This window comes from Monodelphis domestica, chromosome 3 (assembly GCF_027887165.1).
Source record: "Monodelphis domestica isolate mMonDom1 chromosome 3, mMonDom1.pri, whole genome shotgun sequence".
Classification (NCBI taxonomy): domain Eukaryota; kingdom Metazoa; phylum Chordata; class Mammalia; order Didelphimorphia; family Didelphidae; genus Monodelphis; species Monodelphis domestica.
The window spans coordinates 47,932,170-47,948,200 of NC_077229.1; the positions used below are offsets into that span (position 1 = coordinate 47,932,170).

At 46.1% G+C, this 16,031-nt stretch overlaps 1 protein-coding gene across 6 annotated transcripts in view; it reads right to left on the reverse strand.

Annotated features, from left to right (window-relative positions):
- Positions 1–1,729: 1,729 nt before the first annotated feature.
- The window catches only part of RILPL1 (Rab interacting lysosomal protein like 1), a 63,129-nt gene continuing 48,827 nt past the window's right edge, over positions 1,730–16,031 (reverse strand). Inside the window, exons 5-8 of one of the 6 annotated variants that reach the window (XM_056821876.1) lie at positions 12,497–12,666; positions 10,643–10,735; positions 5,636–5,659; positions 1,730–2,625 (exon numbers count right to left, since the gene is read on the reverse strand). In XM_056821876.1, the coding sequence (XP_056677854.1) occupies positions 2,481–2,625; positions 5,636–5,659; positions 10,643–10,735; positions 12,497–12,666 (432 nt within the window). In that variant the 3' untranslated portion in view covers positions 1,730–2,480. Of the gene's footprint in view, positions 2,626–5,635; positions 5,660–5,868; positions 5,957–10,642; positions 10,736–12,496; positions 12,688–16,031 lie in introns of all 6 variants that reach the window. The other 5 variants (XM_056821875.1, XM_056821880.1, XM_056821879.1 and 2 more) reach the window with 5 other exon arrangements.

The following is a 16,031-nucleotide window of genomic DNA, read 5'->3' on the forward strand; positions in this document are numbered from 1 at the left end:
AGCTAAACTGAGAGGAAGAATCTTTGATGATTGCATCTGCCCCCCCCCACCCCCCCAGCCTGCCCCTTCTGAACCAAGAGTGGATTCTCATAGGATAATAGCTTAGAACTGGAAGAGTCCGGAATTCAGACTCCTTTTACATATGGGGGAACTGAGGCAGAGGCAAGTAGGTGACATATTGGCTAAAACCCTAGACTTGGAGTCAGGAAGACCCAAGTTCAAATCCTGAAGATGCACAATAAATAAATAAAATAGGCTTTTTTTTTCCTGCCTTGGAATTGATATTTGGTGTCTATTCTAAGATAGAAAAGCAGTTTATAAAGAAAAAGCTACTATAATAACTGAATAATATATCAATTATAATAACAGCTAGTGCCTTAAGATTTTATAACATTTCAAAAATAACTTATTCAAGTTTTGCAACTACTCTGGGAGGTAGGTGCTATTATTTTCTCTTTTTTACAGATGTGGATACTGAGACAGGTAGATTAAGTGACTTACAAAAGGACACACAGCTAGGAAGTATCTGAGGCCTGATCTGAACTCGAGTCTTCCTGATTCCAGACTTACTGCTCCATCCACCAGGACACCTGGCTGCCTCTAATACACACATACTAGATATACTTGGATTTTTTTTTAAACTCTTACAACTTTTGTCTTAGAATTAATACTAAGTATTGGTTCCAAGGCAGAAGAGTGTCAAGGGCTAAGCAATTGGGGGTTAGGTGACTTGCCCAGGGTCACACTGCTAGGAAGTGTCTGAATCCAGAATCTCCTGGCTCTCTATCCATTGAGCCACCTCGGTCCTTAGATGCTTTTCAAAAAGAGACCTTGATGGACATCTGTTGTACATAAGTGTAACTGAAAACTCAAGACAGTGTTTCAGGGAGTGTGTCTGATTTGTTTCTAAGGCCATAACACATCATCAGTGCTCAATAAATGTTACTTGAACCACAGGTACCCGTTTTATGCCAGTTAAAAAACTGTACCATTATTAGGTTTTACCCTAATAGATGGCACAAATCTCCTCCTCCATCTTTACTTCCCATAAAGAACAGTGCCACCCTGCTGTGTTAAAATAGACACCAGCTGTTAGAAACAGTTTTAGAAAATGAACATGCTATTTTCCTAGTAAATTACCAGTGTAGGATTTCTCCATTCTCCAACAAGGAGCCGAATCGGAGTTCATTTCTTTATTTTAAAAATAGGAATGAGCTAGCCAGGTTCCCTTTCTCTACCTTGGATATCACCTTGTGTAACTAGGATTGTTTTAGAGCTGGAACGGTCCAGGAAAGAGACTCGGAAGGTCGTACAGCCAGTAGAGGCGGGGGCAGAATGAGCCTGGATCTCTGGTTTTTCCTACCCAGCACGCTGCCTTCTTCGTGCCCATTTCAGCAAGGATGCCTTTACAGATTTTTAATATGGCATCAAAACCTATAGTTTAGGAACCTTGGGAGGAAATAAAGGCAGCCGATGATAAATACAGCCCTCCATCTCTACCGGAGCACCTCCTTGGGTCTGGCAGTCTCACGGTGCCATGGGATACCTCTGCTTCCTTCCCCACAGCCCAGAGCTCTAAGAGAAGGGAGGAGGAGTCTTGCCAGTCTTATGTCAAGTGTACTCTCTCCCTCTGAGCTTCCCAGGACGCTGGGGCTGACTATTACATCTGTTGTCTTAGCACAGTAACGAGTGACTTAATTATAACAAGAAAAAAGGCCCAAACCACGTGTTAAAATTGATCATTTTTAGCAATTCTTTTGTTTGGTTAATACTGTATATAACTCAGCAAAACCCAAGGCACACTCACCTCCGTACACCAGTCTCGACATGCTTTAGGCACTAAATCCCAGGGTACACGCCCACCCCCTGGCTTCTGACAGGGCTGCCTCCGGTTGGGAGGTCAAGGGGTCCTGTTGTCCACTGGTGAACGCTGCCCCGAGACAGCTCCCAGAGCTTGTGCTAAGAGGTGCCCCAGGGGAACCTGGCCAAATGTCATCCCCAGAACTAATGAGGAGCTGCCACCACCTCCCAAGTCCCACCCCTCCCCTCCGTATTGCAGAAAAACGATGGGTGAGAGAGTCCCCAAAGACCAAGTTTTGCCCAGTGCCAGCGTGCCATACACTGTGTTTTTGGTTTAGAGAAGCCTGTGTTACTGGAGTGAGCACAAAAGCCAGACCAGAGACTACTGGAGCACTGAATCCATGACCTCCCTATGTGTACGGGTCACCCAGTGGCTCAGTCTAAACCATGATCCCCACCCCCAGGTACAAATGATGACGACGATGGAATCCCGAGTCAGTCCGTAGAGGTCTGGCGTCCCGAGCACACAGCACGTGGCTCAGTGACCCTGGCTGGAAGGTACGTCCCAAAATACACGACCACGAGGGCCACGAGGTCAGGTTCCTGGGTGCTGGCTGGTCCCTGACCATCCGGGTCAGACACGGCCAAGCTGGTCATGAGCCCAGGGAGGAGGCTGAAAGTCACAGGTGCTGTAAGGCTTCTTGCCCTTGCTCGGTGAAGCCGTCGTCTCTGTGAGAGACCGCCCATTGGCCAAATGACTCCTGGAAGGGAACGTTTCTCTGCGTGTTGGCCAGGCGTTTTTTGTCTCGAGAGAAGAAACTAAACCTTTGGGGGAAAGAAGAGAGGGTGGGGAGTGAGGGGGAGAGAAACATTAGTACTTACCGATGCCTGATTTGACATTGTGCAAAAAGGAGACACAGCGCAACCACGCCAAAGCAATCGGGTCAGCTTCAACTAGTGACAGAAAGACTTGAAGCTCGGAAGGTGCGTCAGCTATTCTCCCGGGGAGCAGCCAGGGGCTGGGGCACCCAAGGGTCACCCATCCCATCCTCACGGTGGGCCGCGGATGTGACGGGATTAAAATGACTAGGGGTGCCCCAACACGGGATGAATCTTCAGCATTCCCCCTCGTGTCAGAAGTCCTGGAACATTCTCAGAATGCTGTAAAGTCTTCCACGCTGACAGCGTGGGAAAGGACAGAAGTCCCCATGGAGGAAGAGCAAAAGCTGTATGGACCATTTTTTTAAAGGCTGAAGAATTCATCATTGTTAACAAGCTACCTACCAGGGGCTAATGGGCAAGGGTGTGGGCGATCACACAGAAGTGAGTGGGGACTCCAGCTGGCAGGGCCAGTTTAGAAGGAGGCAGTGGGAAGAGCTGTTAGAGAAGCATTTGGGGTGAGTCATTCTGCATAGGCTCATTTCAAGCTTCACTGTAGGAAGAGGCACTTTTTACTGGGATGGGGACTGGAAGGAGTTTGTCCTCAAGGGCCCCCCACAAAACCATAAAACTTAATTAAAATAGTTAAACTTCTTAGGAGTATAGATCTAAAGTTGGAAGAGACCTCAGAAGCCAATTAGTCCAACACTCTCCTCGAGAGGAGGAAACTGAGGCAATGCTTAAGGTCAGTGACTTGCCCAAGATCTCACAGTGGGTGAGAAGGAGAGATGGTAATTTAAGCTAATTTCTTCTCACCATTTGCCTTTATCTCTGGCCTGGAGCCATGAATGGGCTGACCAGGGAGTCAGGAAGCCCTGGTTTTATCACCCTTTTAGTGGCCACTCTCTAAGGCCACACCTTACAAGTAAAAGGATGATCTGCATAGTTTCAATAATGAGGGTGCACCACCCTGGTAAAATCACCTTTGTGCCTCCTGCTTCCTCCTTCCTCCCAGTTAGCAGGATCATAGCTTTAGGATCCTAAGGGTCATCTATTCCAACCTCTCTCCTTTTACAAATGAAGAACCAGAGGCCCAGGAAGGTTAAGGGACTTTCCTATTATCACTCGGGTATTCACTCACAGAATATTATAGCTGGAAAGGATCTTGGAAATCCTGACTCTAAATGAGGAACTGGAAGAGATTCTAAAAGCCATCTTGGGGTGACCACCTCATTTTACAGATGGGAAACCGAGTCCCATAGAAGTGACTTGCCCAAGATCAGACATTTACCCAGTCCCTGGAATTGGCCCCCAGGTCACCTCAAAAACCAGAACTCTCGCCTCTAAACTCTCCATGCAGCCTCAAAAAGGCCACACCTCCTCTACCTATTTTACAGATTAGAAAACCAAGGCCTGAGGAATGACTTAATCGCAATCACACCAGAAACCTGTCTTATGACTGTCGTCCGCATGGACCCAGGGATGAGGATTTGGTGAAAGTCTGACTTCTTGATGTTCTTGGGGTTTTTTCTCCCTCCCCAACCTCCTCTCCCCCACCCCTCTAGGGAACTAGAGCAGGCTCAAGACAAGACCCCTTAAGGCCATGTTTCCTAACCTTTTGTGAGATGTCATTGACTCAAGCACTGGAAATTCTGAAAACTGCCTTGGGAAAACCACAAAGGGCCCCCACACTGCTAGGTATCCCATTTCCAATTCGCTTTGTTGATAGAAGTTTATGACCACTATGAAGCAATCCTAGGGGAGAACCCAGACCCAAGGCAGCAAATGGGGACTCAAGTGCAAAGCATTTGGAAAACCGGTGCCAGGAGGTCCGGAATAGGGAGCTGATTCCCAGCTCCAGCACTCACAGGCCCCAGTGAAAAGACTAACTTAAGGGAGCAGCTGGGTGGCTCAGAGGATGGAGAGCCAGGCCTGGAGACAGGAACAATGCACAGATCCTAAGGTGGAAGGGACGGGCTGGAAAAGCACTCACTTAAACCCACCACCTCCTCTGTAGATGACAGGAATATGCTTGGGCCACTGGAATTCCAGCGACTTTCCTCTAGAAACAGTTTCTTTTGACCCTAAAACCAGAGCTCTTGAAGCCAGTCTGCAAAACTCTCTTTTGGGGTGACGCACATCTGTTCTCTGGAGAGCAGATGCACGTCTGCCAGCTCAGAAAAGAGTGATTCGGACAGTACTTCAGTCAGTAACACACTTTTTGATATTACAGGATGATCAACTGTAGATGGGGCTGGAAGAGGCCACAAAAGGCATGAAGGTCTTCCATCCTCACCCCCCCCCCCCTTTTAAGCCCTCACCTTCTGCTTTAGAATTGATACTAGGGATTGGTTCCAGGTGTAAAAATGGAGAATATTTTTATTATTAGAGATATAATTTAATTATTACACAGGGCAGAAGAGCACTAAAGGTTGGGGGGGTAAATAGGGATTAAGTGACTTGCCCAAGGCCACACAGCTAGGAAGTGTCTGAGGCCAAACTGGAGCCTAGGACCTCCTGTCTCTAGGCCTGGCTCTCAATCCACAGAGTCACCCAGCTGCCCCCATTGGCCCCTTCATTTTACAGACTTTCTCTAAATATGTGCTCAGGGTCACAACAAGGCACTCATTTGGGCAGAGCTAGTGGGATTTGAACCCAGGCCCTCTGACTCTAAATCCAGCACTCTGATCTAACTGTCCAAACACACTCATGTTTTATTTTTATCCCTACGTAGTGCCGGTAAGCAAGAAGGGTGCGTTGTGTCCAAACGGACATGGCAGAATTGTTGTCCTAAATGGGAGCCCTCTCTCCACCCCATGGCCCTTCCTTGTTTTTTCTGTATGGGACCGAGCCGTTTCCGTGGCAGAGAACAAAAGCATTTTAAAGGAGTGGCAGTGAGCAGACATGCAGTGTTAGTGACACTCGGTGAACCATGTGGACATTGGTGGCTACTGACCCGTGGCTTAAAGGCCCTTCTTGACTGGAACATGGACAGGGTGATTTAAAATGGAAACAGAAGAGACAGAGAGAATTATTTGTGGGAAGCAGAGGATTCGGAGGCACACGGGGAAAGGGAAGCACATCACAGCCTCAGGGACGCAGGGGCAGCCCAGGCCGGAGGAGACAGCAGAACGCGACCCCCTCAGCTCCAGCAGGCATGCCAAGACAAAACAAACGAAATGTGCCTACAAGGGAAACAAGTCTTCGGACGGGCTGCAGGGTGGGGTCGTCTAGGATCAGTCCAGCTGCTACCATGGGCATTACGGCTGTAAAGATCCTGCTCAGGGAGGTACAGAGACAGAGAAGGTGAAAAGAGGGCGCACGGGAAAGCAGCCCACCAGGCTGCTCTGAGCATCCCGAGGGAAGGCTCCAAAGAGAACACAGGTGGGTGACGGGTGACGAAGGGGCAGAGGAAGGAAGAAAGAAGGGGAAGGGCCTCCCTTTGGGCCCGGGGGGCGTCTGTCCCACGGGGGCTGCTCCGAGCTGGTGAATCTTTGTATTAGTGCCCCCAGCTCCCAAGGCAGCCTGGCCCCTTCAACATCACAGCCCTAGCCTGGCAGCGACCTCAAAGGCCAGCTAAGTCCAGCCTCTGCAATTTATAGATGGGGAGACAGGCTATGATTTACTCAAGGTCCCACAAGTAGGGTGTGCCAGAGGCAGGATCTGAACTCGGGTTATCTGGCTCCGGAGCAAGGATTCTTTCCACTGTGCCATATGTAAACGAGCTATATAAAAACCTCAACTTTCAAAAATGGTGAAAAATGATTCACTCTCAAAGAGCATTTTACATACTCAAATTTAGGTTCCATGAAACTGTCAGAAACATCTATGGAATGTTATGAATATTTGTTGAGTCAAACAAAATTAGGCACAGTTATTTAGAACCATAGGATTCTAGGGTAGGTAGGTGGTCAGTGGATAGAAAGCCAGGCTTGGAGCCAGGAAGACTTAGGTTCAAATCTGGCCTCAGTCACTTCCTAGCTGTGTGATCTTGGGCAAGTCATTAACTCCCCACTGCCTAGCCCTTACTGCTCTTCTACCTTGGAACCAATACACTGTATTGATTCTAAGACAGAAGAGAAGAGATTTTAAAAATTAAAAAAAAAAAAGCCATGGAGCAGCTAGGTGTCTCAGTGGATAAATCCAGGCCTGGAGTCAAGAGGTTCTGGGTTCAAATCTGACCTCAGACACTTCCTAGCTGGGTGACCCTCACCAAGTCACTTTAACCACTTGCTGCTATTCTGACTTAGAATTAATACTAAGATAGAAGATAAGCGTTTAAAAAAAGTCATAGAATTCTAAGCTGGAAGGGACCTTCCTTAGCAGTCATCTGTGTCCATCCTCCTCATTTTTATATATAAGACTCAGTAAGGGAAAGTGATTTGGCTTAGGGAGATAGGTAAGAAGTAGTAGAGGCAGGATTGAATTAGGGGCTCTGACTCCCAGGGAGATGCTTTAGTGCCTGAGGAGTTCACTTCTCCTCTTGGTCCCCCCACTCACAAAAATGTCTCTTTAGACTTTGTGCTCAGTATTGATTCTTTGTTATCCAACTGGTGATTAGCATTGATGTTTTTAAATCATGATTGTTATTAGCATTAATTTTGGATTATCAAGGCCTTTAGCTTATCCCTCATTACCCAGCTTCCTGATCCATTTTGGCTTTTCACAGCTTATTCGAGATTCTACTAGTGGGTCCAAAGGGGGAGCTAAAGGTGAAAAGCAAATTTGTTTTGCCCAGGGTCACATAGCTAAGAAGTGTCTGAGGCTGAATTTGAACTCACAAAGATGAGTCTTCCTGACTTGGGCCCCAGTGCTCTATCCACTGTACCTAGCTGCCTTCTGGACAATAATTCTTTTCCATCCCTGAACCCACGATCCTGGGAATCTCATGACTTTCCAGGCAAGCATCCATTATAAGAAAAGCTCCAGAAACAGGACATATATCGGAAAATATGTGCACAGGAGAAAACATTAGGCTTCCATGAATCTATCAAGTGCCGTGTTGCCCAGGGGCAGAAGATGAAATGATTTTGGTTCTCCCCACTAAAGCCTTGGGTACCGTCAAATGGTTCAACAACAGAAATGGATGTGGTCTCAGTGGAAATTAACATTAAGGAAGACATATTGCCCTATGCCTGGCAGCTGGTACCCTCAGGACAACAAGGCCTTTTGATTTGCTGCACGGCTAAGCCCTCCTATGTGTGTTTCCTCTCTCTATTCGAATGTGAACTCCCTAAGAGCAGGGACTGCCTCGTTTTTCTATGTGGATCCCCAGGGCCTAGCACAGTGCTTTTCACATAGGAAACTAAATAACATGTTTTTTCCATTCATTAATCTTTGGTTGAGTTTCTGGCAGGTATGCTGGCACAAACCACAAGAGGGAGCATGGATGACCCCCTGGCTTTAAGTAGTCCCGCCAAAGAGAAAGGCTATCTATTCATTTTAGTACCTTCTTCTCTCCCTTTCCACAGTGGCCTGTATTCTGTTCTATTCCAAAGAAATGATAATTTATCTTTGCCTCTTCTGAACACACTTTACATTATTATCAGGCCACGAAGACCCAAATAAAAGAAGCCCCAGATGGATCTTCAGGGACGTGGCGAGTTGTGGAAAGATAATTTTTAGTTGGGGAAGGAGGTTTTCCAAAGCCTGGATCTGCCTGAAAGGCACAAGACTGGCTACCCAAGTAAATCTGAATCATCAATCTCTCCAATACTTCCTACAAACCTTCTGTCTCTTGTGCCTTCCTAATCCCTTTTTCAGGCAAAACCCAGTTGTATGTAGAAGGGAGAAAAGAAAAGCCTGTTTAATGTATACCAAGGATTAAGTTGGGGGTCAAACAATCTTTTCATTCTTGACCTTCTCTGGGTAGCCCCAAATCTCTCCTTCTGGGAGCTGTGCCATCTAGCTTAGTCATGCTAAACTATTCTTAAAATTTTTAAACCCTTACTTAGAGTCAATACTTTGTATGTGTTGGTTCCAAGGCAGAAGAGCAGTCAGAGCTAGGCAACTGGGGTTAAATGACTTGCCCAGGGTCACATGGCTAGGAAGTGTCTGAGGCCAAATTTGAACCCAGGACCTCCTGCCTCTGGGTCTGGCTCTCAGTCCACTGAGTCACCTAGCTTCTATTATTATTAGTTTTTTTTCCCCCTCTGGGTATCATGTAGTTGGCTTTTCTAAGAGCAGCTGGGAGGGAGATGCCCCCAACTCTCAGTGAGGTGGACAGACAGAGGGACAGCCAGCACTGGAGTCAGCAGTTGGTAATCAAGGAAGGAGAGGGCAGGAAAAGAGTGAAGAATGGGGAAGAAGGAGGAGGAGGTTGGGGTTGTTTGGCTGGAAATGTCTGTTTAACTGCACAGAGTGTCAAGGAGACCCAGCAGGCCAGTCCTCCAATGGCCTGACTTAAATAAACAGGATTAAAAATGGATGAGAGGCCTCTTTACTGGCATGTGACTGACTAATGTTCCCCATGAGCCTCCGAGCTTAGCAGGGGCTGGAGAAACCAGACACAACCAGAGGGAAGCAGAAAGATGGGGCCGAGGGCACACTGGCTTGTAATTAATCTGAAGTCCTCTCCATTTGTCCTGAAGTCTCCTTCCATGAGACTAGGCTGCTTTGTCCCCCTCCTCCTGTCCCGGGGGCAGGGCCCCCCACTTGTGTGCTTGCACAAATGCAGCTGTCACTCAGCAGCAGAGGTAAACACAAAGGAGAGTAGTGTCCTGCCCTGGGCCCCATCAAAAGCCCTTCTGTGGCAGCTCTTTCTCACAGTTATCTCATGGAAAACTGGTGCTGCGAACAAGGACAGTGCCAACTGTAATCCTCTGGGAAAGGAGATGGAGTGCTTTCTGCCCGATTTCCTCCCTTCTCCCTATCCCCCACTCCATCCTGGGGATTAGGGAAGCTTTTAGGCTCTCCGGGGGTCCAGACCAAGTCACGGTAAGGGCCTTTTGGGGAAGGAGCTCCATTAGGGATGGAGTCCTGGGGCAGAGAGTTTTGAATGTACTCAGAAAGAAAAGGACTGGGTGTACCGTGACTGTGGCATTGCTGTAGAACCCAGAACCAGGAAAGAACCCATAAGAAGAGACAGCAAATAGACTATCACCTCTTGGGGCAGGGCCTGGGTCCTTTGCCCCCCACTGCACCCATTCCACAGGTATGGAAGAAATGCTGGCGGAGTGAATGAATCTGATAGAGTGTAACCTCCTTGAGGAGAGGGGCAATTTCATTTTAGTCTTTTCATCCAGAGGTGCTTTATATAAATGTATTTTTTTTAAATCTCTTACTTTCTGTCTTGGAATCAATACTGTGTATTGGCTCCAAGGCAGAAGAGTGGTAAGGGCTAGGCAATGGGGGTTAAGTGACTTGCCCAGGGTCACACAGCTAGGAAGAGTCTGAGGCCAGATTTGAACCCAGGACCTCCCATCTCTAGGTCTGGCTCTCAATCCACTGAACTACCCAGAAACCCCTATATAAATGTTTTCTTGACTGATGAATGAATGAATGCACAGAGAAGGTCTAAAACTAGTCAATAGGTTTCATTTCTGAATAAGGCATTCTTATTTTCAGGATAAATGAAAAATTCTTGAGCTTTCTGATGCTCCAGACAGGCCCTCTCCTAACCCAAGCTCAAGCTTCCCCATGCTTGGCCAACAGGCATTAAGCACTGCCCATGCAAGTCCCAGAATGGGTCTCTCGTCCCCACCTCCCTTCCCCCACTCCTATTCACTGACTCAGTACCCACGTGTCCATGCAAGAAGGGAAACCAGGACCAGATGGACACATTCATCAGAGCAAGGCCAACCATCTCCCCCTGCACCCTGCCCCGTTAGGTTTCAGCCTCCTAGGGTTAGGGAGAAGGCTGAATCGTAGCCTTAGATGGGAGTAAGAGGGAAGAGGCTGGTTACTTGTTAGGACCCCAGAATAACACGCTAAGCAGTCCATTATGCTGCACACTCTCACTTACAGTCTCTTGATTCCAGACTCCGGCTGGGGGGTTGTCCTGGAGTGGACGATGGGTGTGGGATGGGGTGTTCGGTTCTCTTCTTCAATTTCCTCACTGAAAAAAAGTTCATGAAAGTTCATTCAGCAAATGACTTGAGCCAGGATCCCACCCAAGTCTGGACCATCTCCCAGGCCACGTATCTGGTAGCAGTTGAGGGTTGGGGAGATGGAAGAGGGAGGGTGACTTTACCCAGGGGTCAGGGCAGAGAGCCCTCGGACACTCAGTCTGCCTATCCAGAAAGCTGGCTGAGCTACTGAGGGAAGTAGTGGGCAATCAGGGGAGGAAGGAACGTCCATCAGACCTTTCCTTTCAGCCCTTTGCTCTAGTCGGTAAAGTGTGAGGAAGTTAAAGGATCAATATTTCTCTTTTGGATTCATTAAAAAAAAAAAAGAACCAGGATCTGAATGTTAAATGCTCTGCTAGCATGTTATTGAGTTCCACAAACACTTACTAATCATCTCTTGGCATTCTGGAGACAAGGAGAGCTATGGCATGGGGCTTGTTCTCAAGGAACAAGGAACAAGAACTAGAGGAGGGCAAGTATGCAGACAGGAAAAACTTCCAGAGAGGGTGACAGCGGACTTGGAGGGACGGAAAAATTTCAACACAGAGAGATGGAAGGTGTAGCCACTCCCCAGCATGGGGGATGGCAGAGAGGACAAGACAAGGAGGGATGGAAAGAATCAAGGTGGGCTGGAACATAGCATACAGGAAGGGGAGTAAGTGAAACAATGCTAGAGAGGTAGAGTAGATCCATTTAGGGAAAGTCCTGAATGACAAGTAGACAAGAGGAAGACCTTCCATCCATCCATCCATCTTTCCATCTATCCATCCATCCATCCACTCATCCATCCACCATGGAATTCTTAGAAAGATTACATGTGGGGCAGTGTGGAGGACAGAATAGAAAGGGAAGAGACTGGAGGCCCAGTTAGGAGACAACAGAAATAAAGGATTTAAGTCTGGAAGGATCCTTAGTGATCACTAGTCTGGCCCCACCATTTTGCAAAGGAAGAAACTCATGTGGGTGAATTTATTTGCTCAAGATCAAAGGTGAAATTTGAATCCAGGTCTCCTGACTCCCAAGTTCTGTGCTCTTTCCCCTGCTTAGATTCACCTAAATTCAGGGTAGGTCAGAAGGGAGAGGGTCTGAACTCATGAACTAGTGGAGGGAAAATATATGGGGAAGAATCACATTTCTAAAAATAAGAGCCATTCCCTAATTGATAAGTGGCCAAAGGATATGAACAGGTTGGTTAAAAAAAAAAAAGACAATGGATTGAGAATCAGGCCCAGAGATGGAAGGTCCTGGGTTCAAATCTAACCTCAGACACTTCCCAGCTGTGTGACCCTGAGCAAGTCACTTAACCCCCATTGTGAGCCCTTACCACTCTTCTGCCTTGGAAACAATACATAGTATTGATCCTAGGATGGAAGGTGAGGGTTTAAAAAAATGTTCTAGCAGAAGTAAGAATAACACAGTGGAGAGGCTACTGGACAAAATCAGGGGGGCTGGTGTTGAAATTATGCCTTAGACACTTACTACTGTGAGCTGGAGCAAATCCCTGAGTTACTCTGATGCTTCATCCAAAAATGAATCCATCCAATTGGGGGCCTCTAAGATCCCTTTTGGCTCTAAATCCAGACTCTGAGCAGGGCCTTGGAAGATGAGTAGCATATGCAGAGGCCACATCTTACCTAATAAAGCATTTCTGCCTCTACCTTAACATGGTGCCCTGAACGTCAGGGAGCCCTCTCTCCCAGGGCCTGTGGAGGAAAGAGAACCTGCCTGGGCCACCTGGTGGGGATGCTCACCTCTTATAATAAGCAAGCTCTTCTTGCAATAAAAACACCTTCGATTTCAACTCATTCCTCTCATGCAACACGTCTCGCAACTCCTGCAGCGTGAATCGGGGGCGGTTTGGGTCCTTCTCCATAGCTGCTTTCTCTGACTCTGAGATGTACTCCTCACCCCCCAACTCCGTCTGCGGGATGCAAAACACACACTAATGAATTCCCTCGGAGCTTGTACGAGCTCTGAAACTTTTCATTCTGACAGATCTCGGGCTTAAAAGCTCTGCTGCTGCTGGATGTTAGCCGCTTTTAGGAAGGGAGAGAGCTATTTTAAGAACCAGTCGCTCCATGGTGCAGTGTTGTTTCTCCCAGCAGATGCAAGTCAAAAGACCCTGGGCCCATTGTTTGCCTTCTAAGTGGGACACAGGTAGGTGGGGCTCCTTCCTACCCAACAGATTTTGCTCTCTGTATGTGTGTGTACATAATATACTCTCTATGTATATATAAAAATGCACAATGTAAATAAAACATGTATTTATATGCACATGTGTAGACAGACACATGCATATGAATCAGTGTATATATGTGTATGTGTGTATATATGCAAATATGTATGCACACATGTACATCCCTCTCAGAGGAAGCATAGTATAGTGGACAGAGTTAACCCTGGAGTCAAGACGGAAGACATGGGATCAAATCTGAGAAGGGAGTGTCCATTGATTGCCCCCTCTCCCATTCTCCATCTGTAAGCAACTTCTTGGACTAAAACAGCCTTCTCTAGTCACCCCTTTCCTATGTGTTTTTCTCCCTATTGGAATGGAAACTCAAGGGACAAAGGCTGTCTTCTGATACTTGTATCCTCAGTGCTTAGCATAGTGCCCAGCACACAGGAAGCACTTGGAGCTCTTCTATACATGCATCCATCCTTCCATCTACCCATCCATCCATGCATGCATCAATCCATCCATCCTTCCATCTATGCACCCATCCTTCCATCTATCCATCCATACATCCATACTTCCATCCATCCATCAATGCACCCATCCATCCATTCATCCTTCCATCTATCTACCCATCCATCCTTCCATCTATCTACCCATCCATCCTTCCATCTATCCATCCTTCCATCTATCCATCCATGCATCCACCCATCCATCTATCCATCCATCCATGCATCCATCCATCCATCCATCCTTCCATCTATCTACCCATCCATCCTTCCATCTATCTACCCATCCATCCTTCCATCTATCCATCCATGCATGCATCCATCCATCTATCCATCCTTCCATCTATCCATACTTCTATCCATCCATCAATGCATCCATCCATGCATCCATGCATGCATGCATCTATCCATCCATGCATCCATCCATCCTTCCATCTATCCATCCATCCATCCTTCCATCTATCCATCCATGCATGCATGCATCCATCCATCCTTCTATCTATCCATGCATGCATCCATTCATTCATATCTACCTTTCATGCCTTGAATTCGACTACACAAGGTCAGTCTCCTCATTCTTTCTTGAAAAAACCACAATCATTCAATTCTATGCATTTGCTGTTGTTTCTTCCACCTTAAATGTCCTGTCCCCTCTCTCCTCTTATTAAAGTCCTTTGAGGTCTCATCTAAGAATCTCTAAATTGGAAGTGGCCTTGGAAGTGTCATTTAGTCCAACCCTTCTACAACCCCTCTTTGTAACCGTATGAATACCAATGTGTCTTTATCTTCTTTAGCCAATGTCCTCCAGTCTCTGATTGAAGGCCCCTTCCACTTCTTCAATTAGTCCATTTCACTTTTGGAAGGTTTTAACTGTTAGGAAGTTGAGCCTAAATATGTCTCTCTTCAGCTTCTAATCTCATTTTGCTTTTTGAAGCCAAGAAAAAATATCTTTAAGCACTCATATATGATAGATCAAAAACCCAAAGACAGCAAGCACATCCGCCCTCTCCCTCAGGTCTTCTGTTTCAGGTTAACAATTCCTAGACCTCGTTTCTATAATGGATCCTCAAAAAGCAGGGTCACTGGTCCTCATCCTTGTCATCTTCCTTTTGATCTGTTCAATTAGTCAATGTCCTTCTGAAAAGGCGGCACCCAGAACATGATATTCCACATGTAATGTGATTAGGGCAGAGTACCGCTATCTGGGCTGGGCTAAGTACCCTCCATTACTCTGGACAATACGCCACTCTTTAAATTTTTTTTTCTTATGATTTACCACTGTGCCTTTTTTTAAAAACCCTTACCTTCTGTCTTAGAATCAATACAAGTATTGGCTCCAAGCAGAAGAGTATTAAGAGCTAGGCAATGAAGGCTAAGTGATTTGCCCAGGGTCATACAGGTAGAAAGCATCTGAGACCAAATTTGAACTCAGGACCTCCTGACTCCAGAGCTGACTCTCTATCCCTTGAGCCACCTAGCTGCCCCTTACTATGCCTCTTTTAATGTAATCCATGTTCAAGTTCATTTCTGGGCTGCCCTTTCATATTGTTCACTCATATTGAGCTTGTGGTGCCCTACTCCCAGAGTTTATATGCACAATCATGTTCTGCCATAACTCTTCCATCTTATACTTTTGATTTTTAGAACCCATATCCAACTTTTATGAAGTAGGTAGCTAGTTGGTATAGTAGATAGAGTGCTGAGCCTGGGGTCGGGAAGACTCATCTTCTTGAGTTCAAATCTGGCCTCAGACAATTCCTAGCTCTATGACCCTGGACAAGTCACTGAACACTTTTGGCCTCAGTTTCCTCCTCTGTAAAATGAGTAAAAGAAGGAAATAGCAAACCACTCTAGTGTCTTCACTAAGAAAACCCCAAAATGGGGTCATAAAGAGTCAGACACGCCAGAAAAATGACTGAAAAAACCACAACACAACTTTACATTTATTTCTATTCAGTTTCATCTTAGAATTAGCCATTCATTTAAACCAAGTGAGCTCTTTTGGACCCTGTCCTTCCTAGTTTTGTAAAAACTGTGGATTTGAAAATCCTCCCATCTATTCCTTCAGCCAAATCATTATTAAACATTTATGTGACCTTGAGCAATTTACTTAGTCCCGTTGGGCCTTATTTTCTCAACTGTAAAATGGAGATGTTGGGCTGAGCCATTCTGTGCCTAAAAGCTATGGTTATGACTATGTGGAATAATAAAGGAAAAATAAAAGATGTCTAGGGCATTCAACTAGAAACCTTCCAAGCTGACACCAACCTATTAAAAAACTATTCTTTGGATCCAGTCATTCAACCAGTTCTAAACTCACTTAGCGTTACCATCATCTAACCTATATTTCTCCACTTTGTCCATGAGAATAAAAAAAGAAATTTTTATTAAATGCCGTGCTAAAATCTAGGTATGTGATATCTGCAGCAATCTCTTACTCTGTCTAATAATCCTTACATAAAAGAAAATGAGGTAAGTCTGGCATGACCAGTCCTTGATGAAGACATATTGGCTCTTCATGATTGCTACTTCCATTTCATTTTATTAATTAATTTATTTTTGCTGCTTCCATTTCTAAATGGATACTAACTAATTTTAGGTTCT